General features: G+C 53.7%; 2 protein-coding genes across 3 annotated transcripts in view; both read left to right on the top strand.

Moving 5' to 3' along the window:
- Positions 1-9,088, top strand: part of JDP2 (Jun dimerization protein 2) — a 55,709-nt gene extending 46,621 nt beyond the window's left edge. For both annotated transcript variants that reach the window (XM_071809441.1, XM_065839089.2), the window contains exons 2-4: positions 1,608-1,831; positions 7,043-7,147; positions 8,022-9,088. In XM_071809441.1, coding sequence (XP_071665542.1) covers positions 1,631-1,831; positions 7,043-7,147; positions 8,022-8,207 — 492 coding nt within the window. In that variant the 5' untranslated portion in view covers positions 1,608-1,630 and the 3' untranslated portion in view covers positions 8,208-9,088. The remainder of the gene's footprint in view (positions 1-1,607; positions 1,832-7,042; positions 7,148-8,021) is intronic.
- Positions 1,749-17,120, top strand: part of BATF (basic leucine zipper ATF-like transcription factor) — a 28,514-nt gene continuing 13,142 nt past the window's right edge. The window contains exon 1 of the mRNA XM_065839088.2: positions 1,749-1,831. The gene's annotated coding sequence lies outside the window, so the exon portion shown is untranslated. The remainder of the gene's footprint in view (positions 1,832-17,120) is intronic.

The following is a 17,120-nucleotide window of genomic DNA, read 5'->3' on the forward strand; positions in this document are numbered from 1 at the left end:
TCTCTGTTTGTCATGATTAACCCTGTTTAATCTGTTCCTGCTGACCCTGCTTGAGCAGGGGGTTGGACCAAATGATCTCCAGAGGTCCCTCCCCACCTCAACTGTTCTGTGACTGTGATCGAGCAGTCCTATCTCAGATGCAGCTCTACTCAAGTTTTCAGCCTGGTGCTGACATAGATTTGTCACCCGAGGTGAGGGCTGAGCAACTGTGTCAGCTGGCTTGACAATGTGTGTGTGCCTCTGCTTAGCACGCACTGCCTGGACCAAAAGTCTGCAGTGCCTGTAACCTGGTCTCTCAGTGGCTGAGAGTGGATGCTTTGGAAAGAATAGCACAAGTGCATGTTATCCCTCTTTTAATGCACTTCCTTGCTCTGGGAGTCAATGCTGTCAGAGCTTCCAGCAGACTAATGTGACTGATGGTCCTTTGTGGATCTGTCTTCCATGAGTTTGCTCAATTGTCCATAGAATCCTTGCCTTGTGACTGGCTCTAGTGGTTGTGGGAAGCTGCTCCATGAGATTTTGGGTTCACTGCTTTAGCCTGTTGCTCTCTCCTGACATCGCTGGTCCCTTTCACCACCACGTGGGTGCCTCCTGGTACGAGAGCTGGGTGGGATGGATGTCTGGAGGCTCCCGGAGTGTGCTGGGACCAGTCCAGCTGGGCAGAGCAGAGAGAGCAGTGCATGACACTGGGACACGTGGGTGAGTTGAGGGGGTGGAAGAATGGTTGCTGTGTGGACAGAAGTTGACTCTGCATGTTGTAACTGGGTCACTTGTGAGTGTCCCCGGCCAGTTACACAAGCAGGGATGTACTTGTGTTGTAGCCAACAGCCACCCGCTCCCTTTGCTTTTTGGCTGATATAACAGCTCCAGCTCTATGGTCTTTCCATTTTAGGTGTAATTTTATTTCTTTAGCTCTTAACAACTTCTTCTTCATATTTCCTGGTAACTCACTTTCTTCTGCCTACAAGTAACTTGCCAAAGCTTGTCTGAATCCTATTCTTACTTGTGCTGCAATGTTTTTTCCTTCCTAAGAGAAGAAGCCTTTTGCACCTTGCTCCATTTCCCATCCACTCCAGCCTTCACTTCCTCATATCTGTGCTGGGAGATGCTTACTCAGTGGCAGCTTTTTCTTCTGTGGTTTTATCCCTGGTCCCCATGTACCACATCCCAGCCCATGTAGAGCCTGCCCAGAAGAAAACTGGCCTAAGACATATTATAGTCCTCTTTGTGCCATTTTCTTCTTGTCCTAATAACCTACACATTATGAAGAGCAAACCTTGATCTTCTGCACTCCAGAGAGAGGTGTACTAAAATGAGTACCACCACATCACTGCCATTGCAGCCAGCTCCTGTTCTGCTGTTGCTTTGGCTCTTCCCTTCCTGATCTTCACACCAGTAGCTTATCCTTCCTAGCAGGATTCATATATTTTGATTTCTGTCACCCAGGTTCTGCTTAGTCCTTGCCTTTTCCATCCCTGGTGAAGAGCGTCTGCTTTTCCTGGTTCACACCCTCTTATGTGATGGGACTGTAGCATTAATTTGGTTTGTGCTGTGTTGTGAGGCCACGTAGCTGGGTTGTAATGGGCTGTGTCTCACTTTCCCTCCAGCCTACAAAGCTGTTTCCCCTGCTATGATGCCTGGGCAGATCCCCGACCCGTCCCTGACGGCTGGCGCACTGCCTGGGCTCGGCCCCTTGACGGGACTGCCTGGCACAGCCCTGACCGCTGAGGAGCTGAAGTACGCTGACATCCGCAACATTGGGGCCATGATCTCACCGCTCCACTTCCTGGAGGTCAAGCTTGGGAAGAGACCCCAGCCTGTGAAAAGTGAGGTGAGTCTTGGGGGCTGCTGGCTGCAGATGGCCCCGCAGGGCTGCTGCTTGCACCTGCCTGGGCTTCTCTCCTGCCTGTGCTTGGGTTTCCTGCCAGGGTGGCCAGCAGTGTGTTTTATAAGCATGTCATGTTGCCCGTTCGGTGATGTGCATGTGTGTTGGAAGCTGCTCCACCAGCTGACTCTTCCCCGTGCCTGAATTTCAGTGTCTGTGGTGTGGGCTGGGAGTGGTGGCCTTGGTGTCCCATACCTGACCAGTCCTATGCAGCTGTTGACAGCTGGCTGAACTCAGACTCTACCTCTGGAGCAGGGTTTCACACAGCCAGTGTGTCCCTGGGTTGGTGCACGCACCCAAAGGAGAATCCACACAGCCCATCAGAGGGCTTACGCAATGCTTTCATCCCATCTCCAGTGCCAGTCAGCCCTTGGTACTGCTGGCATTGGCATTGCCTTCCCACAGGGACAGGGAGAGTGGGTGAGTGGTGCTGAGCCGCAGCGGTGACTCCGCTTGTGCTGCAGGCACTGCTGGCTGGGGCTGCCCCTGCCCTGCTGCTCTGGGGGCCTGGCTTCACCACAGGGCTCCTGGGACAGGGAAGATGGGCAGCTTCTGCTCGGTACGTCAGAACCAGGCTGCAGGAATGTGGGAGGTGCACAGCATTTTCCTTGTGTCATTGTCTCATGTTTGGTTGTCCAGTCTTGGACTCCTTAAGCCTTGCTGTACTGGTGGTGAGTGTTTCAGCTCCCACTGCCTGCAGACAGAGCTGGGAACCCATTGAGTATAGAGGCCCCACATTGGTGAGGCTGCTGTCAGAAGGTCTGATAACAACTCTTCTGAGCAGTGGATTTGCTCCTGTGTGAGGATAGCTCAGATGATGCTGTGTGAGGATGGGGTGATGTGCGTTCTCTGGAGGTGTTAGCAAGGAGGTGCCAGATGATGTGAAAAGCTGCCTGTGATGAGCTGTGAGCCGAAGGGGGTAAAATATCAGTTCCAGGGAGCAGCCCACTCTCCAAATGATGCTGACACTTGGTTTGGCCCAACTCTAATAGCAAAGCTCAGCATCACCCAAGCCCACCTGCACAGAGGGTGCCTGTTCCTTCCCTCCAGCCCCTTGCAGTGGACTCCTGTGGGGAGAACTGGTACTGTGGAGTCTGTCTGATCACCTTGCACAAGAGCTCTGTGCCCAAGAGAGTGTCTGGTCAGCTTGTGCAGCATCCCATGGAGCTCACCTGGGGAAGGACTGGGCAGGTCCGCAATGGCAGGACCTGAGGCCAGGATGCTGTGGGAGGCCATCAGAATGGCCTGGTGGATGCTAATGGATTTGGTCCCTCTATGGGAAAAGCAATTGTGGGGTTGGCCAGCTGAAGCCAAATGCTGTCCCAAACTCTTGGCCTGGGTATCATGCAGCAAACAGGGTGCAATATCCACCTTACTTCACGGGTTGAGGAAGAAAGAGGGAGTCTGTAGCTGTGCTGTCTCCCTGGACACAACTCCTTTCCTGGGGTGTCTCAGTCACCTCTGAGCTGTCCCTGCAACAGCTGCTTTTGCTCAGTGCGTCTGGGGATATGGTCTCGCCAGCATCTGTAACAGGGACAGGGCAGCTGTGCCCTGCAGCAGGTACTGGAAGTGCTGGGTGTCCTCTGGGCCAGTTGATGAGACTCCCATGTGGAGGAAAGATAAGGGGAAATCCACTGGCAGCCCCCACATGGCCGCTTTCCCTGCAGCCAGTCCTCCCCTGTGTGACCTGTGAAGCTGAGGAGTTGAGGACAGCAAATGGAGCTCCCCTTGGCACAGGCTTTGCAGTGAAAGCCTGGGGGAGGTGAAGCAGTAGCTGCTTATCCAATGAGTAGCCAAGAAGCTGCCCACGCATAATTTTGCAATGCATCCTGCAGCTGCTGTCCTCTCTTGGGGAGCCAGAGTGTGGGGACACTGGGTACCGACATACCATGCTCTGTGTGGTGCCTGTGAAGGCAGTCTGCTCCCCGTGAGCTTTCTCTGCTGTGGTGGGGGCACCAGCATCTCCTGGCACTGGCGTTTTTGTCCCTGGATGTGTGCACAAATCCCACCTAGTGGGTGCTGGCTTCCTCGCGGGGCGGTGGACAGCCCCACTGGGCAGGCTGCCTTCTCTTGGGGCAGCTGGAGACAGGTGCTGCTGGGCTCCTATGCCATCAAGAGATGCCTAGGGTGCCCCCTCTGGGACAGAGCCCTGCCCCTCAGGCTGATGATCACCTCTGTCCCTGATGCTGCTGACTGAAGCAATTCAGGAGGCATCCCCAAACCTTCTACCCACAGGGCTCTCCTGGAGATCCACTGCTGAATCATGCTCTGGGGTAATACACCATTGCTGTCCCTTGTGCCTCTGAGCAGAGTCCTAAACCGCAGCACCAGGGCCACATCACCTTTTTGAACTGAAATCAAGCAGAAGTGGAGAGGGGGAAACCTTCTTTCTTGAAGTTACAGGAGCTGCGGTCAAAAAGCAGAGTCAAGAGTTCAAGCTGCCACTGTCTCTGCTAAGCCACTGTCCTTGAGTATCTGTACCCCATCTAAAGGACATGGCCCTTTGCTGGGCCTTCTGTGGTGTAGAGGGCAAGCTTCAGGGGACAGGGAAATGTCACTTATTCTTTGATCCTCACTGAATGGAGCAACAGGGCATAAAAATATTTTGGGCAGTTCCCAGGGAAACTGTGAGGCTTGTGTGGTCACTGTTTGCTCTTCCAGTTCCTGTTACAACCCAAGATGTACTTTGCAGGAAAGTTTGGGGGGTGTTTCTTGAGCTTTGGAGCTGTGAGCACATCCCCTCTCTACACCCTCCTAATAATCCTTGAACTAAAAAGCTGAGAGGCTATCTAAGGATAAATGTGTGGTTGGTAGATGTGCAGAGGGAAATGGTGGCTACCCTGATGCCCACCTCATTTGTGCCTTTCTGTGGAGTATTCCGGTCCTGCTGGGAGGAAAAAGGCAGCAGACCATGGAGTGAGAGCCTTCCTGGTCACTTTTGCTAATTCCTGCCACCCCTGAGTTGCATGGGTGTAGTGAGAGCTGGCCATTTCTCATTGCACTTGGGGGCATCAGTGCAGTTGCCATCCTGGTTCTCCCAAATGTGGTGCATGATGCCCCATGTCACTGACTTGGCAAAGGAATGGTGGCAGTCCAGCATTATGGAAGTCTGTGCATAGCTTGTGCTGACTTTGCTTAATGTTTGTAGCCCCATCTAAAATAGTAGCTTTGGTATAATGCTTGGGAAGTAATGTAGAGAAGATGTAAAAGCCATTAGTGCTACAAAACTTGGACGTTGTCTTCTAAAGCATGCTATGTGCTGCATATTGCACATACAGCTTATTTAAGGTACCCCTTCATCTTAACTCTGCTGAGTCAGTGTTTCATGCCTTCTTTGCACGTCACATTGAGATGTTTGATTAGTGGGCTTTGGACCCCGAGAATGTTAGCGGCGTGCACAGTTTGCTGTGGATGATGGCATCTGCAGCTTTTGTTTCCTGCAGGCACCACCAGTGTACCTATGCATGGGGTGATCTGGTGGCCCCCCACTCCTGCCACGATTTGTGGCCTCAACATTGAGAATCTCTGACTTTCCTTTTGCGGTGACTAAGCCCAGGTGCAAGAGCAACAAGGTTGTTCAGATGGTGTGTGCTGCAAGAGGCTCTTCTGGGAGATGCACCCCTGAACCACACTGACTTGGGGAAGGGAAGGATGCAGCTGCTTTCTCAGGCTGGAGCTGCCCTTAGAGAAGGTGCAAATAGGCTGTGGAAGTGCTTGTAAGGCAAATGTGCTGCCACTGCATTTGAAAAGCTGTGTACTATCCGTTGATAGGAACGAGGCAGTTGAGTCTGACATCTCAAATTTTGGAGTCCCAGACCAAATGTGGATGAAGGCACCAGGGACCTTTTCTTCTCTTGCTATGCTACAAAGTGTAACCTGGATGCTGACTTCGCAGGGCTTTCTAGCACGCAGATTTTCCTTGAAGGAGCTGGTTTGGATTCTCGAATATAAGCATGCCATAGGCCATTTACACAGGCTTTGTAGTAAATATCCCTAAATACTTTGATTATGGGTTTCCAACCCGTAGGGCTTATTGGCCTGGCCTGTGTGGTTTGAGTCAGCACAGAACAACTGAGTTATGGTGAACAGTGCAGGCACTGCCATGTCCTGCTTCTTTACAGGGGATGCCAGGACCCATCCCTGCGTCACTGTGGTGGCCCTGTGTCTCAGCCAGCCCTGGAGCTGCAGCATTCAGTCCCACATACTGGAAGATGGGGAACAGCCTGGCATAGCTGGGGGATCTTTCAGGTTTTTCTGCCTCTTGCCCTTGGCTGCTTGTTTGATGCTTTGAATGAGGTGCTGGAGCGGGTCCAGAGAAGAGCAACAAGACTGGTGAAGGGACTTGAGCACATGACCTATGGTGAGAGGCTGAGGGAGCTGGGGTTGTTCAGCCTGGAGAGGAGGAGGCTTAGAGGTGACCTCATTGCTCTCTATAACTACCTGAAGGGAAGTTATAGTCAGGTGGGAACTGGTCTCTTCTCCCAGGCAGTTAGCAATAGGACAAGGGGACATGGGCTTAAACTCTGCCAGGGGAAGTTTAGGCTGGATATTAGGAAGAAGTTCTTTACGGAAAGAGTGATCAGGCATTGGAATGGCCTGCCTAGGGAGGTGGTGGACTCACCGTCCCTGGAGGTTTTTAAACTGAGATTGGACATGGCTCTTAGTGCCATGATCTAGTAAATGGGCTGAAGTTGGACCAAGGGTTGGACTTGATGATCTCTGAGGTCTTTTCCAACCTAGCCAATTCTGTGATTCTGTGATTCTGTGACTGTGCTCACAGAGCTCTCCTGGCAGATGTCTGGGTGACAAACTGTGCCCATCTTTGCAGGACAGGGCTCTGTTCCCCTTGTCTCTGCTGTCTCTCAGGGAGGGAGCAGCCCTGCAAAGAGTTGTCTGTCCCCTGCCAGCTGGGTCCCCAGCTGTGGGTACTGCACTGGTCTGTCTCCCTGTGTCCCTACAGAGTGGAGTTAGAGGCTGTGGCAGCAGCACTCCTGGTTTCTGACGAGGATTAGTCTACATCACTGGTGGCCACTGGCACGGGTGGCTGCCACCCCGCTCCTTGCCCTGCCATGGATGAGACTGCCGGGTGTTCACCCCTACCTCCTGCCCTGCCCCGCACCTGCTGGCTCTGACCTGGGCTTCTCCATCTCGTTTCAGCTGGATGAGGAAGAGGAGAGGAGGAAAAGGCGCCGGGAGAAAAACAAAGTAGCAGCAGCACGATGTCGTAACAAGAAGAAGGAGAGGACAGAGTTCCTGCAGCGGGTGGGTGCCCTTGGCCCATCCCAGGGTACAGCAGGAACCTTGGCAGGGGCACATCTCTAGAAAGGTGCCCCAGCTGCGGGCAGCACTCCCTCCTGAACTGCCCGTCTGGCTCCGCTTGCTCCTGTGACCTTATCTGGGAAAATATGGGCCTGTTGACCCCCTTTTTCACGAGGCTGTGAAGGTGGTGGCCATGTGCATGCCCAGGAATAGCTCATGGGCATCCCTGGGCTCATGGTACTGAAGATGGAGAGGGCTGGAGGTGGGCTCTGGGCTTGAGGGAGAGAGGGCTTATAGTGTCCCTGCCCAGTGCTGTGGCAGGAGCACCCATGGGAATGTGGCACAGGACGGGGGCCAACAGTGTACTGGCCCCTTGCCCAAATTCCTGAAGATTTCCCCATTCAGAGGCCAGATGCCTTTTCACCCCTGACTGCAAGGCAGAAAAACTCTGATAGCACCTTGCTGCTTTTCTGCAAGGGGTAATGGGACATGGGCAAATCACACAGCAGGGGACAAGGAGCCATTTCACAAGGGCAGATACTTGCAGATAGGGGGTGAAAACTTGAATACGGGTTTGTTTCCAAACACCCTTCCAGACCATGAGAAGGAGCCAGGCAGGGTTATTCCTGTGGCGCAACAGAGACCTGTCCTAGGACATGGCTGTGTATTTCCTTGCACTGGCACTAGGTAATGCCAGTGGGGCTGGGGATGAACTGCCTGGAGGGACCTGGTGCCTTGGCAGGTCTTCAGGCTGCTCCTGTGCTGCAGGGGCCAAGGGGCGACACTGAGCGGACCCAGCTCGTTGGCCAAATTGTTTCTCCTTGTATCTTGTCCTGCTGGAGTAAAGTCACATGCAGTTGTGTTTGTGTCCTACTAGGAGTCTGAGCGTCTGGAGCTCATGAATGCTGAGCTGAAGGCCCAGATAGAAGAGCTGAAACAGGAGAGGCAGCAGCTGATCCTGATGCTGAACCGGCACCGTCCCACCTGCATTGTGCGGACAGACAGTGTCAAGACGCCTGAGAGCGAAGCCAACCCGCTGCTGGAGCAGCTAGAGAAGAAGTGAAGGTGGCATTGGGGCCAGGAGGAGGAGACAGTGGTGACGCAGGGTCTTCCAGGGTCTTTAATGTATGTATTGTATGAAGAACTGTGCACCCAGGCCTGGTGCAACCAGGACCCAGTGGTCTTCCTTGGGAACTATGGACCAAGCAAATATGGGAACAGAGAAGATCAGGAACCTGTCAACCATGTACTCTGACGCTGAACCCGGGAGCAGGGCTAGTGGCACCGGTGAGGGCAACCTCTCTGTGATACCTCACCACGGCCCTTCAGCCTGCTCGCGGCCCCAGGGACCCACGACACTGCAGCACGTCCCGCAAGGACCACACACCCCCTGGGGAGCAGGGGCTGCAGGCAGGGGAGTGGTGGCCGTTCGGTCCCTGCTGTCACCCTGCCCAGAGGCTGCCACCGCTCCTGGCACACGCTCCCGAGGGAAACCTGAACCCAAGAATCGCAAACACTTGATGCAGCCCTGTCTGGTGGGCAGGCCTGTTGGGGCTTGGTGGCGCAGGCGCCCCCCACAAGCACACTCTCAGTATAATGTTTACAGCCCAGCTGTCCATGTCGGCCGTGCTTTTGAATGCACATTTTTACACTTTTTTAAAAGTATTTTTTACAAAGTTTTTATACAGCGATCTCTATATGGATTTATATAATCACTAGATGTGATCCCATAGAAATGTATGTTATGATGGTCTGTTTGTTACAAATGCATATGCCACAGTTATCTCCATTGTGTTACTTGTCTGGTAGTGTCTGGCTCCTTCCCTGGGAGGCTGGGAAGGGGGTCCAAGCTGCCCTCTGCAGTGGTGTTGCTACCCTCTTCATCCATGTATGTCCTTCATAATACTCAGTTCTGTATCTCCTAGTAAATGTTACCTTTACGTACACCGTCCTCCTGTGCTCTGTCCAGGCCAGGCCATTGTGGGCTCTGGCTGGAGCTCAGCACTGTGGCAGCATGAGCTAGGTCTGACTGTGCCAGGTGTGTTCCTGCCTGAGTGGGACGGTGGAGCTGATCCCAGACCTGTTTTTAGTGATTCTCTGTGTGAGCAGTAATGGGCCAGGGGAATTCACGTTGCAGAAGCTAGAAACCTCGGGGGCAGCTCTGATCATTGTCAAGCAAGAAGTAGCTCAGTGCAGCACTGGAGAGGGCAGCAGGGCAGGGCTTGCTGGGTGGAAAGGCAGATGTGTGAGAGGGGGAGACCATCTCATCCTTAACTGATCCTTTTTGTTTCAGACCTGAATACAAGTTCTTGAACTCATTTCAGGGATGAGAAAGAGATGTGGGAGCTGGCACAATGTCCTTGTGGTGGTGATTCTTTCATGGAAGGAGGTGGGGAACAGTTCCTTTGGGTTTCTCCTGAGTCCTAGCCTTTCCTCTAACTGACATGCAGGGAAGTCTCCTAAAGCTTGCCCCGGGCTTTGGCCAGTGCTGAGGACAGGGCTGTGGATGTTGGGGAGATAATGTCAGGTGTTCTTCAGATCCTAGGACGGAAAGAGTTAGCATCCTCTTATGAATAACCAAGCCCTGACATGATTGCTGTGTTTTTGTCTCTTAGACATGAAGGCAGTGTGAAGGTGCCTTGGTCTGGACTGGGGCAGACCCCATCTCACCCATGGGCACCACTGAGGGTTGTCTCAGAGGAGCAGTGGTGCACCCAGTCTTCTCCCAGTTGGTGTCCTACCCATTACCAGTGTGGGTGAGGCTATTTTGATGCAAACTGCGAGTGAAAGAAGCTTTCAGCATCTGGTACAAATGCACACTCCAGCCAGGGGCACTGAAGCAGTGTTGAGGAGAGGAGAGGATGAACTTGACCTAAAAGTAAGAACAGCTCCAGGGACATCTGTGATTAGTCCTTTCCCTGTCTCATACTTTCTTCCTGGATTTACCTTCTCTTTCCATAACTTCTGTCTTTGGGACCTCCCAAAATTCTGCTACCTGCCTTATTTAGTTTGAAGCATGTTGGATCTGCTACAGGTAATGATTTTGCCTTGGGAGGGCTTGTTGACTGAGGTGCTCTAGAGGGATGTGCAAGAACAGGATCTGAAACAAAACTGGTGGAGAAAAGTGTTGCCTGGCCAGGCTGCCACCACCTGCCATGCAGGCCTTGAAGCTGGGCAGCTGTCCCTCTGTGCTTCCTTCTGCCCAGACCCTGCAGCAGTGGCTCAGACCTGGCTCATTTCTCAGGTGCTGTCAGGAGCCAATCTTCATACTTCTGAGAAACTCCATGCCTCTCATCCAGCTCTTCTCAGAGGACACATAGCCTTTTCTGGGCCTGCTTCTCTCTTCAGGACTTTATTTCCCTCTGCAGGGAGTACATGGTAATGAATTTCCAGGCTCCTGCAAGTATCCGTTTCCTCTTTGGTGGTCAGCAGGAGCTCCCTGTGAGACATCAGATGGTCCAGCCACAGGGTTTGCTCACATGGAGAGCCTGTGCACTCACGTCCACATGGGAGGACTCTCAGGCACCTGCCATACACCTTCGAGCAGCACTGGCAGTGCCATGGGTGCATGTGATGGCCCCTCTCTGGCAAGTGGCCACACTCCAGTAAAACTTCCTGCTATGGAAACAGTTGGCTTGAGAGAGAAATATAAGTTGCCTTTTCAATCTAATTTGGCTGGAAGCAGCTAGCAAAGGCAGCAGCAGCAGAGTGTTGGATCTACATTGATTTAATACTCAGCTACTCTGGCCAAGGCTCAGGCAGGAGCTCCCTGAGCTGTGGCAGTGCTCAGAAAGGTTTTTGCCCGGTCTCCTGTATATACTTCAGCCAGCCTTTTGCTCCATTCTGATCAGTACCAAGGGGTTTACAACTCAGTTTAGGGCATTTCTGTTTGGGGTACTTGGTTAGGCTGTGACCCAATTAAATTAAAGCAGAGGGTTTGGGCCTCTGCCCTGTAAGCCACAGCTTGTGAGTGTTGAATGGAAAAGATTTCATCTCTGCACAGCCTGGGGCTGAAAACCCCTCCTGGTCCCTGTAGGAGATGGGCTGTTTGATGTTCCTGACTCTGGTACCATGTGTCCTCTCCAGCCACTCCTTAGCAGAGTTATGAATATTGCTGCAGGACAGATGGTTTTGCTGGACACCTCTCAGCGTGGTGCATTACAGTGGTATCTCCTGGGCATGGGCAGGAGCAGTGGGCACATTGCAGGCACAGCCCATGTTGGTCCATGCCAGAACAGTTTTCCCAAACCCAAAGAGTAATGGTTGTACCTGTGGCAATGTCCTCCCACCTGAGTTCCCTTTGTGCAAGGGCTGGTACTGTGAATTTGCTTGGAAAACACAAGGGACACTTCTCAAAGGTCAGGCAGCCACCTCCTGGTCATCCCACACCCACACATCCTGTGCTGGGTGCAAGAAGAGAGATGATGGTATCATGTTCTTCTGGAACATGGCTTGGTGCCAGCAGTGCTGGAGCTGATGGCCTGATCAACATGAGGCTGCTACCAGCCCATGTCCCTCAGTCCAGCCAGTCGTCAGGCTGAATCCCTAGTCCCGATGGGTGCAGACACCCACCCACCACCCACCCTGTGGATCCTCTCGTAGCTGGTTTTAGGTGATTTCCGCAGTTGCTGGCAGCTGGCACAGGAGCCTGGAGGACCGCAGCCCTACTGCAGCTACTGGCACGCAAAGCTCATCTCACTCACTGGCTGGTCCTGCCTGAGGCTCGCTTGTGCTCACAGAAAGCTGCACACGAGATGGTTGGAGCTAGGTTTTCGTGAGACCATGGCTGGGCGGCTGCAGTGCTCACGTACTGGGGACCAGAGAAGCGCAAGGAGCATCCAGCAACCTGCGGCCGAGCTCCCTCCTCCCTCTTCCCTCTGCTCTGCCGTGCCGCTCCCTCCCGGGGCCACGGTACTCTCCTCATTCTCTGCTTGCGTGGACCCCTTTAAACCGCCCCACGGTCGGTATTGCCTCCCCCGGCTCCGTTCCTCCCTCCGGGCTCCGGCAGGGCAGCCCGTGCGCTCCCCCGGCGCAGGAGGAGGCGGAGGCAGGAGGCAGGCGGGAGCCGCGCCGGTGCGGGAGCCCGGCCCGCCGGCAGGAGGAGCTGCGCGGCCGCGGGAGCGGTGGGGCCGGGGCACCGCGGCAGGACCTGCCCGGTGCTCCTCGGTGCCGGGCAGCAGCCAGGCTGCCTCCCGGCCCTTCTGCGGCTGAGCGGGTGAGTCCGGGTGCCTGTCCCGGAGCGTCGGCTTTGTGTAACCTCTGCGTCGTGAGAGCCCTCCTGGAGCTCTGCTTCCACTCCGAGGGTCCTGGCACAGGACATGGACCTGTTCCAGTGGGTCTGGAGGAGACCCACGAGAATGGACAGCAGGCAGGAGCACCTCTCCTATGAAGAAAGGCTGGGAGAGCTGGAGTTGTTCAGCCTGGAGAAGGCTCTGAGCAGACTTTATTGTAGCTTTGCAATATCTGAGGGGAGCTTATGAGAAAGACAGGAAGGAAACTTCTACGAGGACCTGTAGTGACAGGACGAAGGGCAACAGTTTCAAACTGAAAGAGGGTAGATTTAGATTGGTTGTAAGGAAGAAACTTCTTACAATGAGGGTTGTAAAACACTGGAACAGGCTGTGCAGAGAAGTTGTGGATGCCCTATCCCTGGAGGTGTTCAAAGTGTGAATGGATGGGGCTTTGAGCAACCTCATCTAGTGAGAGATGGCTCTGCCAACGGCTGGGGAGTCCCACCCAACCCAAACTTTTCTGTGATTCTGTGGTTCGTTGTGCTGTTCCACAGTGTCAGATGGTTCTTGTCAGAGACATGAGCTTGCTCAGCATTGCTGGTGCTTCGTGGCCATTTCACCCGCAGGTACCTCTGCTTGCAAGATACCTGAGGTGGCTCGACAACCAGGACCACCAAGCAGTAATACCCAGGTTGCCAGCAGCTCCCTTCCAGCACATGCCCGTCTCCTGTTTTGAGACCCACTTTCAGGTCATAACCCTTGTGCTCCTTCCTATACTCACAAATTCAGGCAGGAGCTTTCCCCAGGGCACCACATTTTTCCTGAAGCCCAAGCAGATGAGCCTCATTGCACTTACATTACTTAGATGCCTGTCCCAGTTCCCTCGTGTCCTTCGCATACTACCCCCAGTTCTCTCTACAAAGCCACTCTCACTGCTTCTCCTCCAAGCAAAGGTAGGCGTCACTTTGCCCCAAAGCACCAGACCTGAGACAGCATTAGGGTGATAGGCTGGGGGTCCAGCTACCGTAGGTTGGTGTGAGTGCTCCACGCTGCATGTCTGACTCTCTTCTTCTCACTGGGCTCCTGGCAAGTTGCAGGGTCTGTGGGCAGTAGGAACCCAGTTTCCCCACCCAGTTTTGCCATCTCTTCACCTTTCTCTCTTGCAACCAGGTCATCCCGATATGGTTGAGCAGCCCATCATGCTACCCAAAGATTGGTCATAGCTCCCTTCCTTTCCTCACCTTCTCCTCACCTGCTGCACCTGCCCTCCTGCAAGTGCCAGCCCATTTGTGCTGCCAAGGTCATCCAGCTTCCCCTGGCCCATAGCTGGCCGCAGCCAAAGGATGTTTGGAGGCCATTACTTTGCAGTTTTTCATAGTATCGTTCTCACTTTGTGCTTGAAAAACTGCCTCCTGGGCCCTTTTCAGCAGGGCCTGAGGGCGACTCCATGACACTGTGGCAAGCAGTGTTAACTAACCTTTGCGAGTGACCTGCCTCTCTTGTTTCATTTTGAGCCAAGGGCAGCAGGTATTAATTTATCTTTGTCCTTATTGGTTCTTCTACTCAACTTGCTGGAAAACAAGCCCCAAAAATCCCCAGCCTTGATATTTACCAAGAGACACGGAAACTGCTTTGATCACCATGGGTACCAGACTGCGGTGCTGGCATTGGCACAGCTCGTGGCTGGGCAGCAGGACTGGAGCCAGGGAAAACTCCTGCACTGCCAGGATGATCACAGAGGAGTAAGAAAAAAACAACCACCACTTCCCCAAGCCTGAAAATATCACCTAGCTCCCCATGTTCTTGTGCATTTTTTGCTTATTTGTGATGACTGGTTGCTGGCAATTGGAGTGTGAGGGTGAGCCAGTGGGAGGCAGGCACCAGCTGTGGGAATGGGACTGTAGGCATCCCCTGCCCCTCTGGAGGCACTGTGCTCCCACTGGGTTGGGGAAACTGCCCTGCAGGGCAGAGCCGGGGGGAGTCACTTGTCCCTGGTTAAGGGCATGAGCCTCATCGCACTGCGTGGCTGATGGGGTGGCCAGGGGCATTTCCCAGCTGAGACGTGGGTGCAGGCAGGGTGGGTGCTGTTAGAGGTGCTGCCAGCCCCATCAGCAGGGAACTCATTGTCAGTGGCTCTGCCACTTCTGTCCCAGGAAAAGCCCTTTCCTGCAGCTGGGAGGTCTCACTGACTCTCACTGGGCAGGGCCGCTGGGAAGGGCTGGCACCCGTGACAGTGTGGCTGGGGTTTGCCTTTTCTCTAGGGCTGAACCCCTGGAGCAGAGGCCTCGGAGCAGCTATCAGCTTGGGCTGTGTCGCCCGCTGTGACTGGGTTTTAATTCCAGGTACAGCCAGTGCCTGCAATGCCTCCCTGAGCCTTGGCACCCACGGCAGCTTTGGTGGCTCTGCCTGCACGCAGCTGGGTGTCCTGCCCAGCGCAGGCACATTTCAGCTTCTCACCACACACACTGGGGAGAAAGCAAAGGGGGAGCTGGGGCTGGAGCTGCCCTGGCAGGGAGGCAAAGAGCAGCTTGCACAGGCCAAACCTGGGCTCTGCAGCTTGGGAATTGCCTGGAGCTGAGTTTGGATCAGAGCCTGGCTGCAGATGCAGTGTGTCATTGTGGGATGAGAGAGCTTTGTGTCACTGAGACTTTGGGTTTGTCTGTCAGGGCATGCAAGAAGTTAATCTGAATTAGTTAAAGCAGTGGGATAATGTGGTGGTGTAAAACCCTCCACCAAATGCCCTGCTGCTGTGTTAAAGTGGGTTTACTTTGGCTTGGCTTTTCTAACCAGAGTGACTGATTCAAGTGCACTCCAGCCCAGGTGGTTCAATTAGCAGAGCAGGCAGTGGGTATGAGTGCCCATGGTGATACACAGTTTGTGGGCAAAGCCTGCCTAAGGGGGAGGGAGTGCACCCAGTTGTACCAAGACCACTTTAATTCTGAATAAGAGCATCTGTCAAAGGCTTTGTTGCACTTCAGTTGCTTCCAAGCTTAATATAGGTTAGCCATTCTGAATGTTTCTGTGCAGAGAGGCTCTCAGCAAAGGAATGGCTTTACTCTCTCCAGCCCTGTGTCCCGCTCTCCATCCACAGAGTGTGAGCAAGGTGCCATGGGGTTTTGGGAAAGGTTACCTCCTGGAGAGGAAGAAAAACTCTCAATTCAAGGCAGGAGGTGGGTCATTGTGGGTAGGACCAACAGCTTCACATCCCTGTCCAGGTCAAGGGACTCTGCGGCCCTGTTTTATCAAGCTGATGAGCTTTTCCAGGTCTGGCTCTCAGCACTGTGAGCTGGAGCTCCTAGGAAATACCAGCAAGAAGTTACTTCCAGAAGCCCACGTGGGTCTTAGCAAGAGTAGAGTTTGGGTCTGTGTAACAGCGCGGTTTCACTGCAGCCTGTCATGTCTCAGATGAAGCTTCAGGAGCAGGATCCTTTGCCAGTAACCACCACCTTGTGCTGATGTTATCTGGTTTCTGCAGAATGAACTTGCTGAGTTGTCATCTGCAGCACCGTCAGGGGAAGTCCTGACTCCTGACACTGCAGTTCCTGCAGCTGCTTTGCCATGGCCCCAGTTCCAGCAGCACCCTCTAGGCTGGTTGGATTTTCTGGACACCTGCTTGTGCTGAAACGACCAGGGCTCATCCAGAGGAAGCGGACAGCCAGGCTTTGCCACAGGCCTGTGGGCTCCTGAATCCAGTGGAGCCTTTAGGCTGTCTACCATGTAGTTTCTGGTTAAGGATAAAATGGCTACTGACAGTTCATTGCAAGGTGATGCTGAACACCTGGTGACCAGACAGTTAGCAAGAGGGGTTTTGTGTGAGAGCTAACGTGTGCGTATTGGCAAGTCCCTCTTAGTATGTGGGTTACCAGCTTCTCTGACATAGGCAAACTCCATGGGTGCCAGGCAGAGTCACTGCTGCATTACGTAGAGGTTTGCCGAGTAAGGCAGCCCTTTTCTGCCGTGCAGACCTTCCCTGTAAGCAAAGTGACCTGATTCATTCGGCAGCTTCAGCCAACAGATGAGTGGTTAAGCTAGTCAAGGTGCTGGTGCACACTGGCACTGCCATGTGAGCAGGCAGGACGATGGCACCGCTGTGTGATGGGGCAGAACAATGGCACTCCATGCTGCCAGCAAAACCAAACCCACTGGTTCAAACAAACTCCCCTGGGTGCAGGCGCGAGGTCTTCGCTGTGTCTGCAAGGGAGAGGTGCAGAGCTTACTTACATGTGGCTGCAGGCACGCGCTCCACTGCCCTCAGACACCTGTGGGTCTCTGTCTCGTGCACAAGTTTTAGGAGCAGTGCAAGCTGCCAGTGTACCTCACCAGGCTGCCTCATGTGTGACATGGAGTCTCATTCTGGCAGGGCTTTGGGGCACACTTCTTCACCGCTGTGGGTGCAAGGGCTGGGGCTGCTTGGTGGTGGGGTTCGTATGCTGAGGTAGCAGCACCTCAGCATTTCTCCCCGCCATATACACCAGCTGGCATCTAGTCAGTTTAGATGAGAGTGCCAATGGGTTCAAGACTGTGCTCCAAAGTCATTGTAGAGCTACCCGATGGGTGCTGCTCACTGTGCAGCAGTGGGGAAAGGAGGAAGGCTGCATGAGGAATGGGCTGGAGAAGAGTACATCCATTCTTTATAACTGTGATGGAATCAAAGATGGTTGTGGGGCAGCTTTCCTGGGGTGCTGTGTTTGCTCCTAGTTGCCACACTGTGAAAACAGGAGACATCCAAAGATGGGTGGTGACCT

This window comes from Patagioenas fasciata, chromosome 5 (assembly GCF_037038585.1).
Source record: "Patagioenas fasciata isolate bPatFas1 chromosome 5, bPatFas1.hap1, whole genome shotgun sequence".
NCBI lineage: Eukaryota > Metazoa > Chordata > Aves > Columbiformes > Columbidae > Patagioenas > Patagioenas fasciata.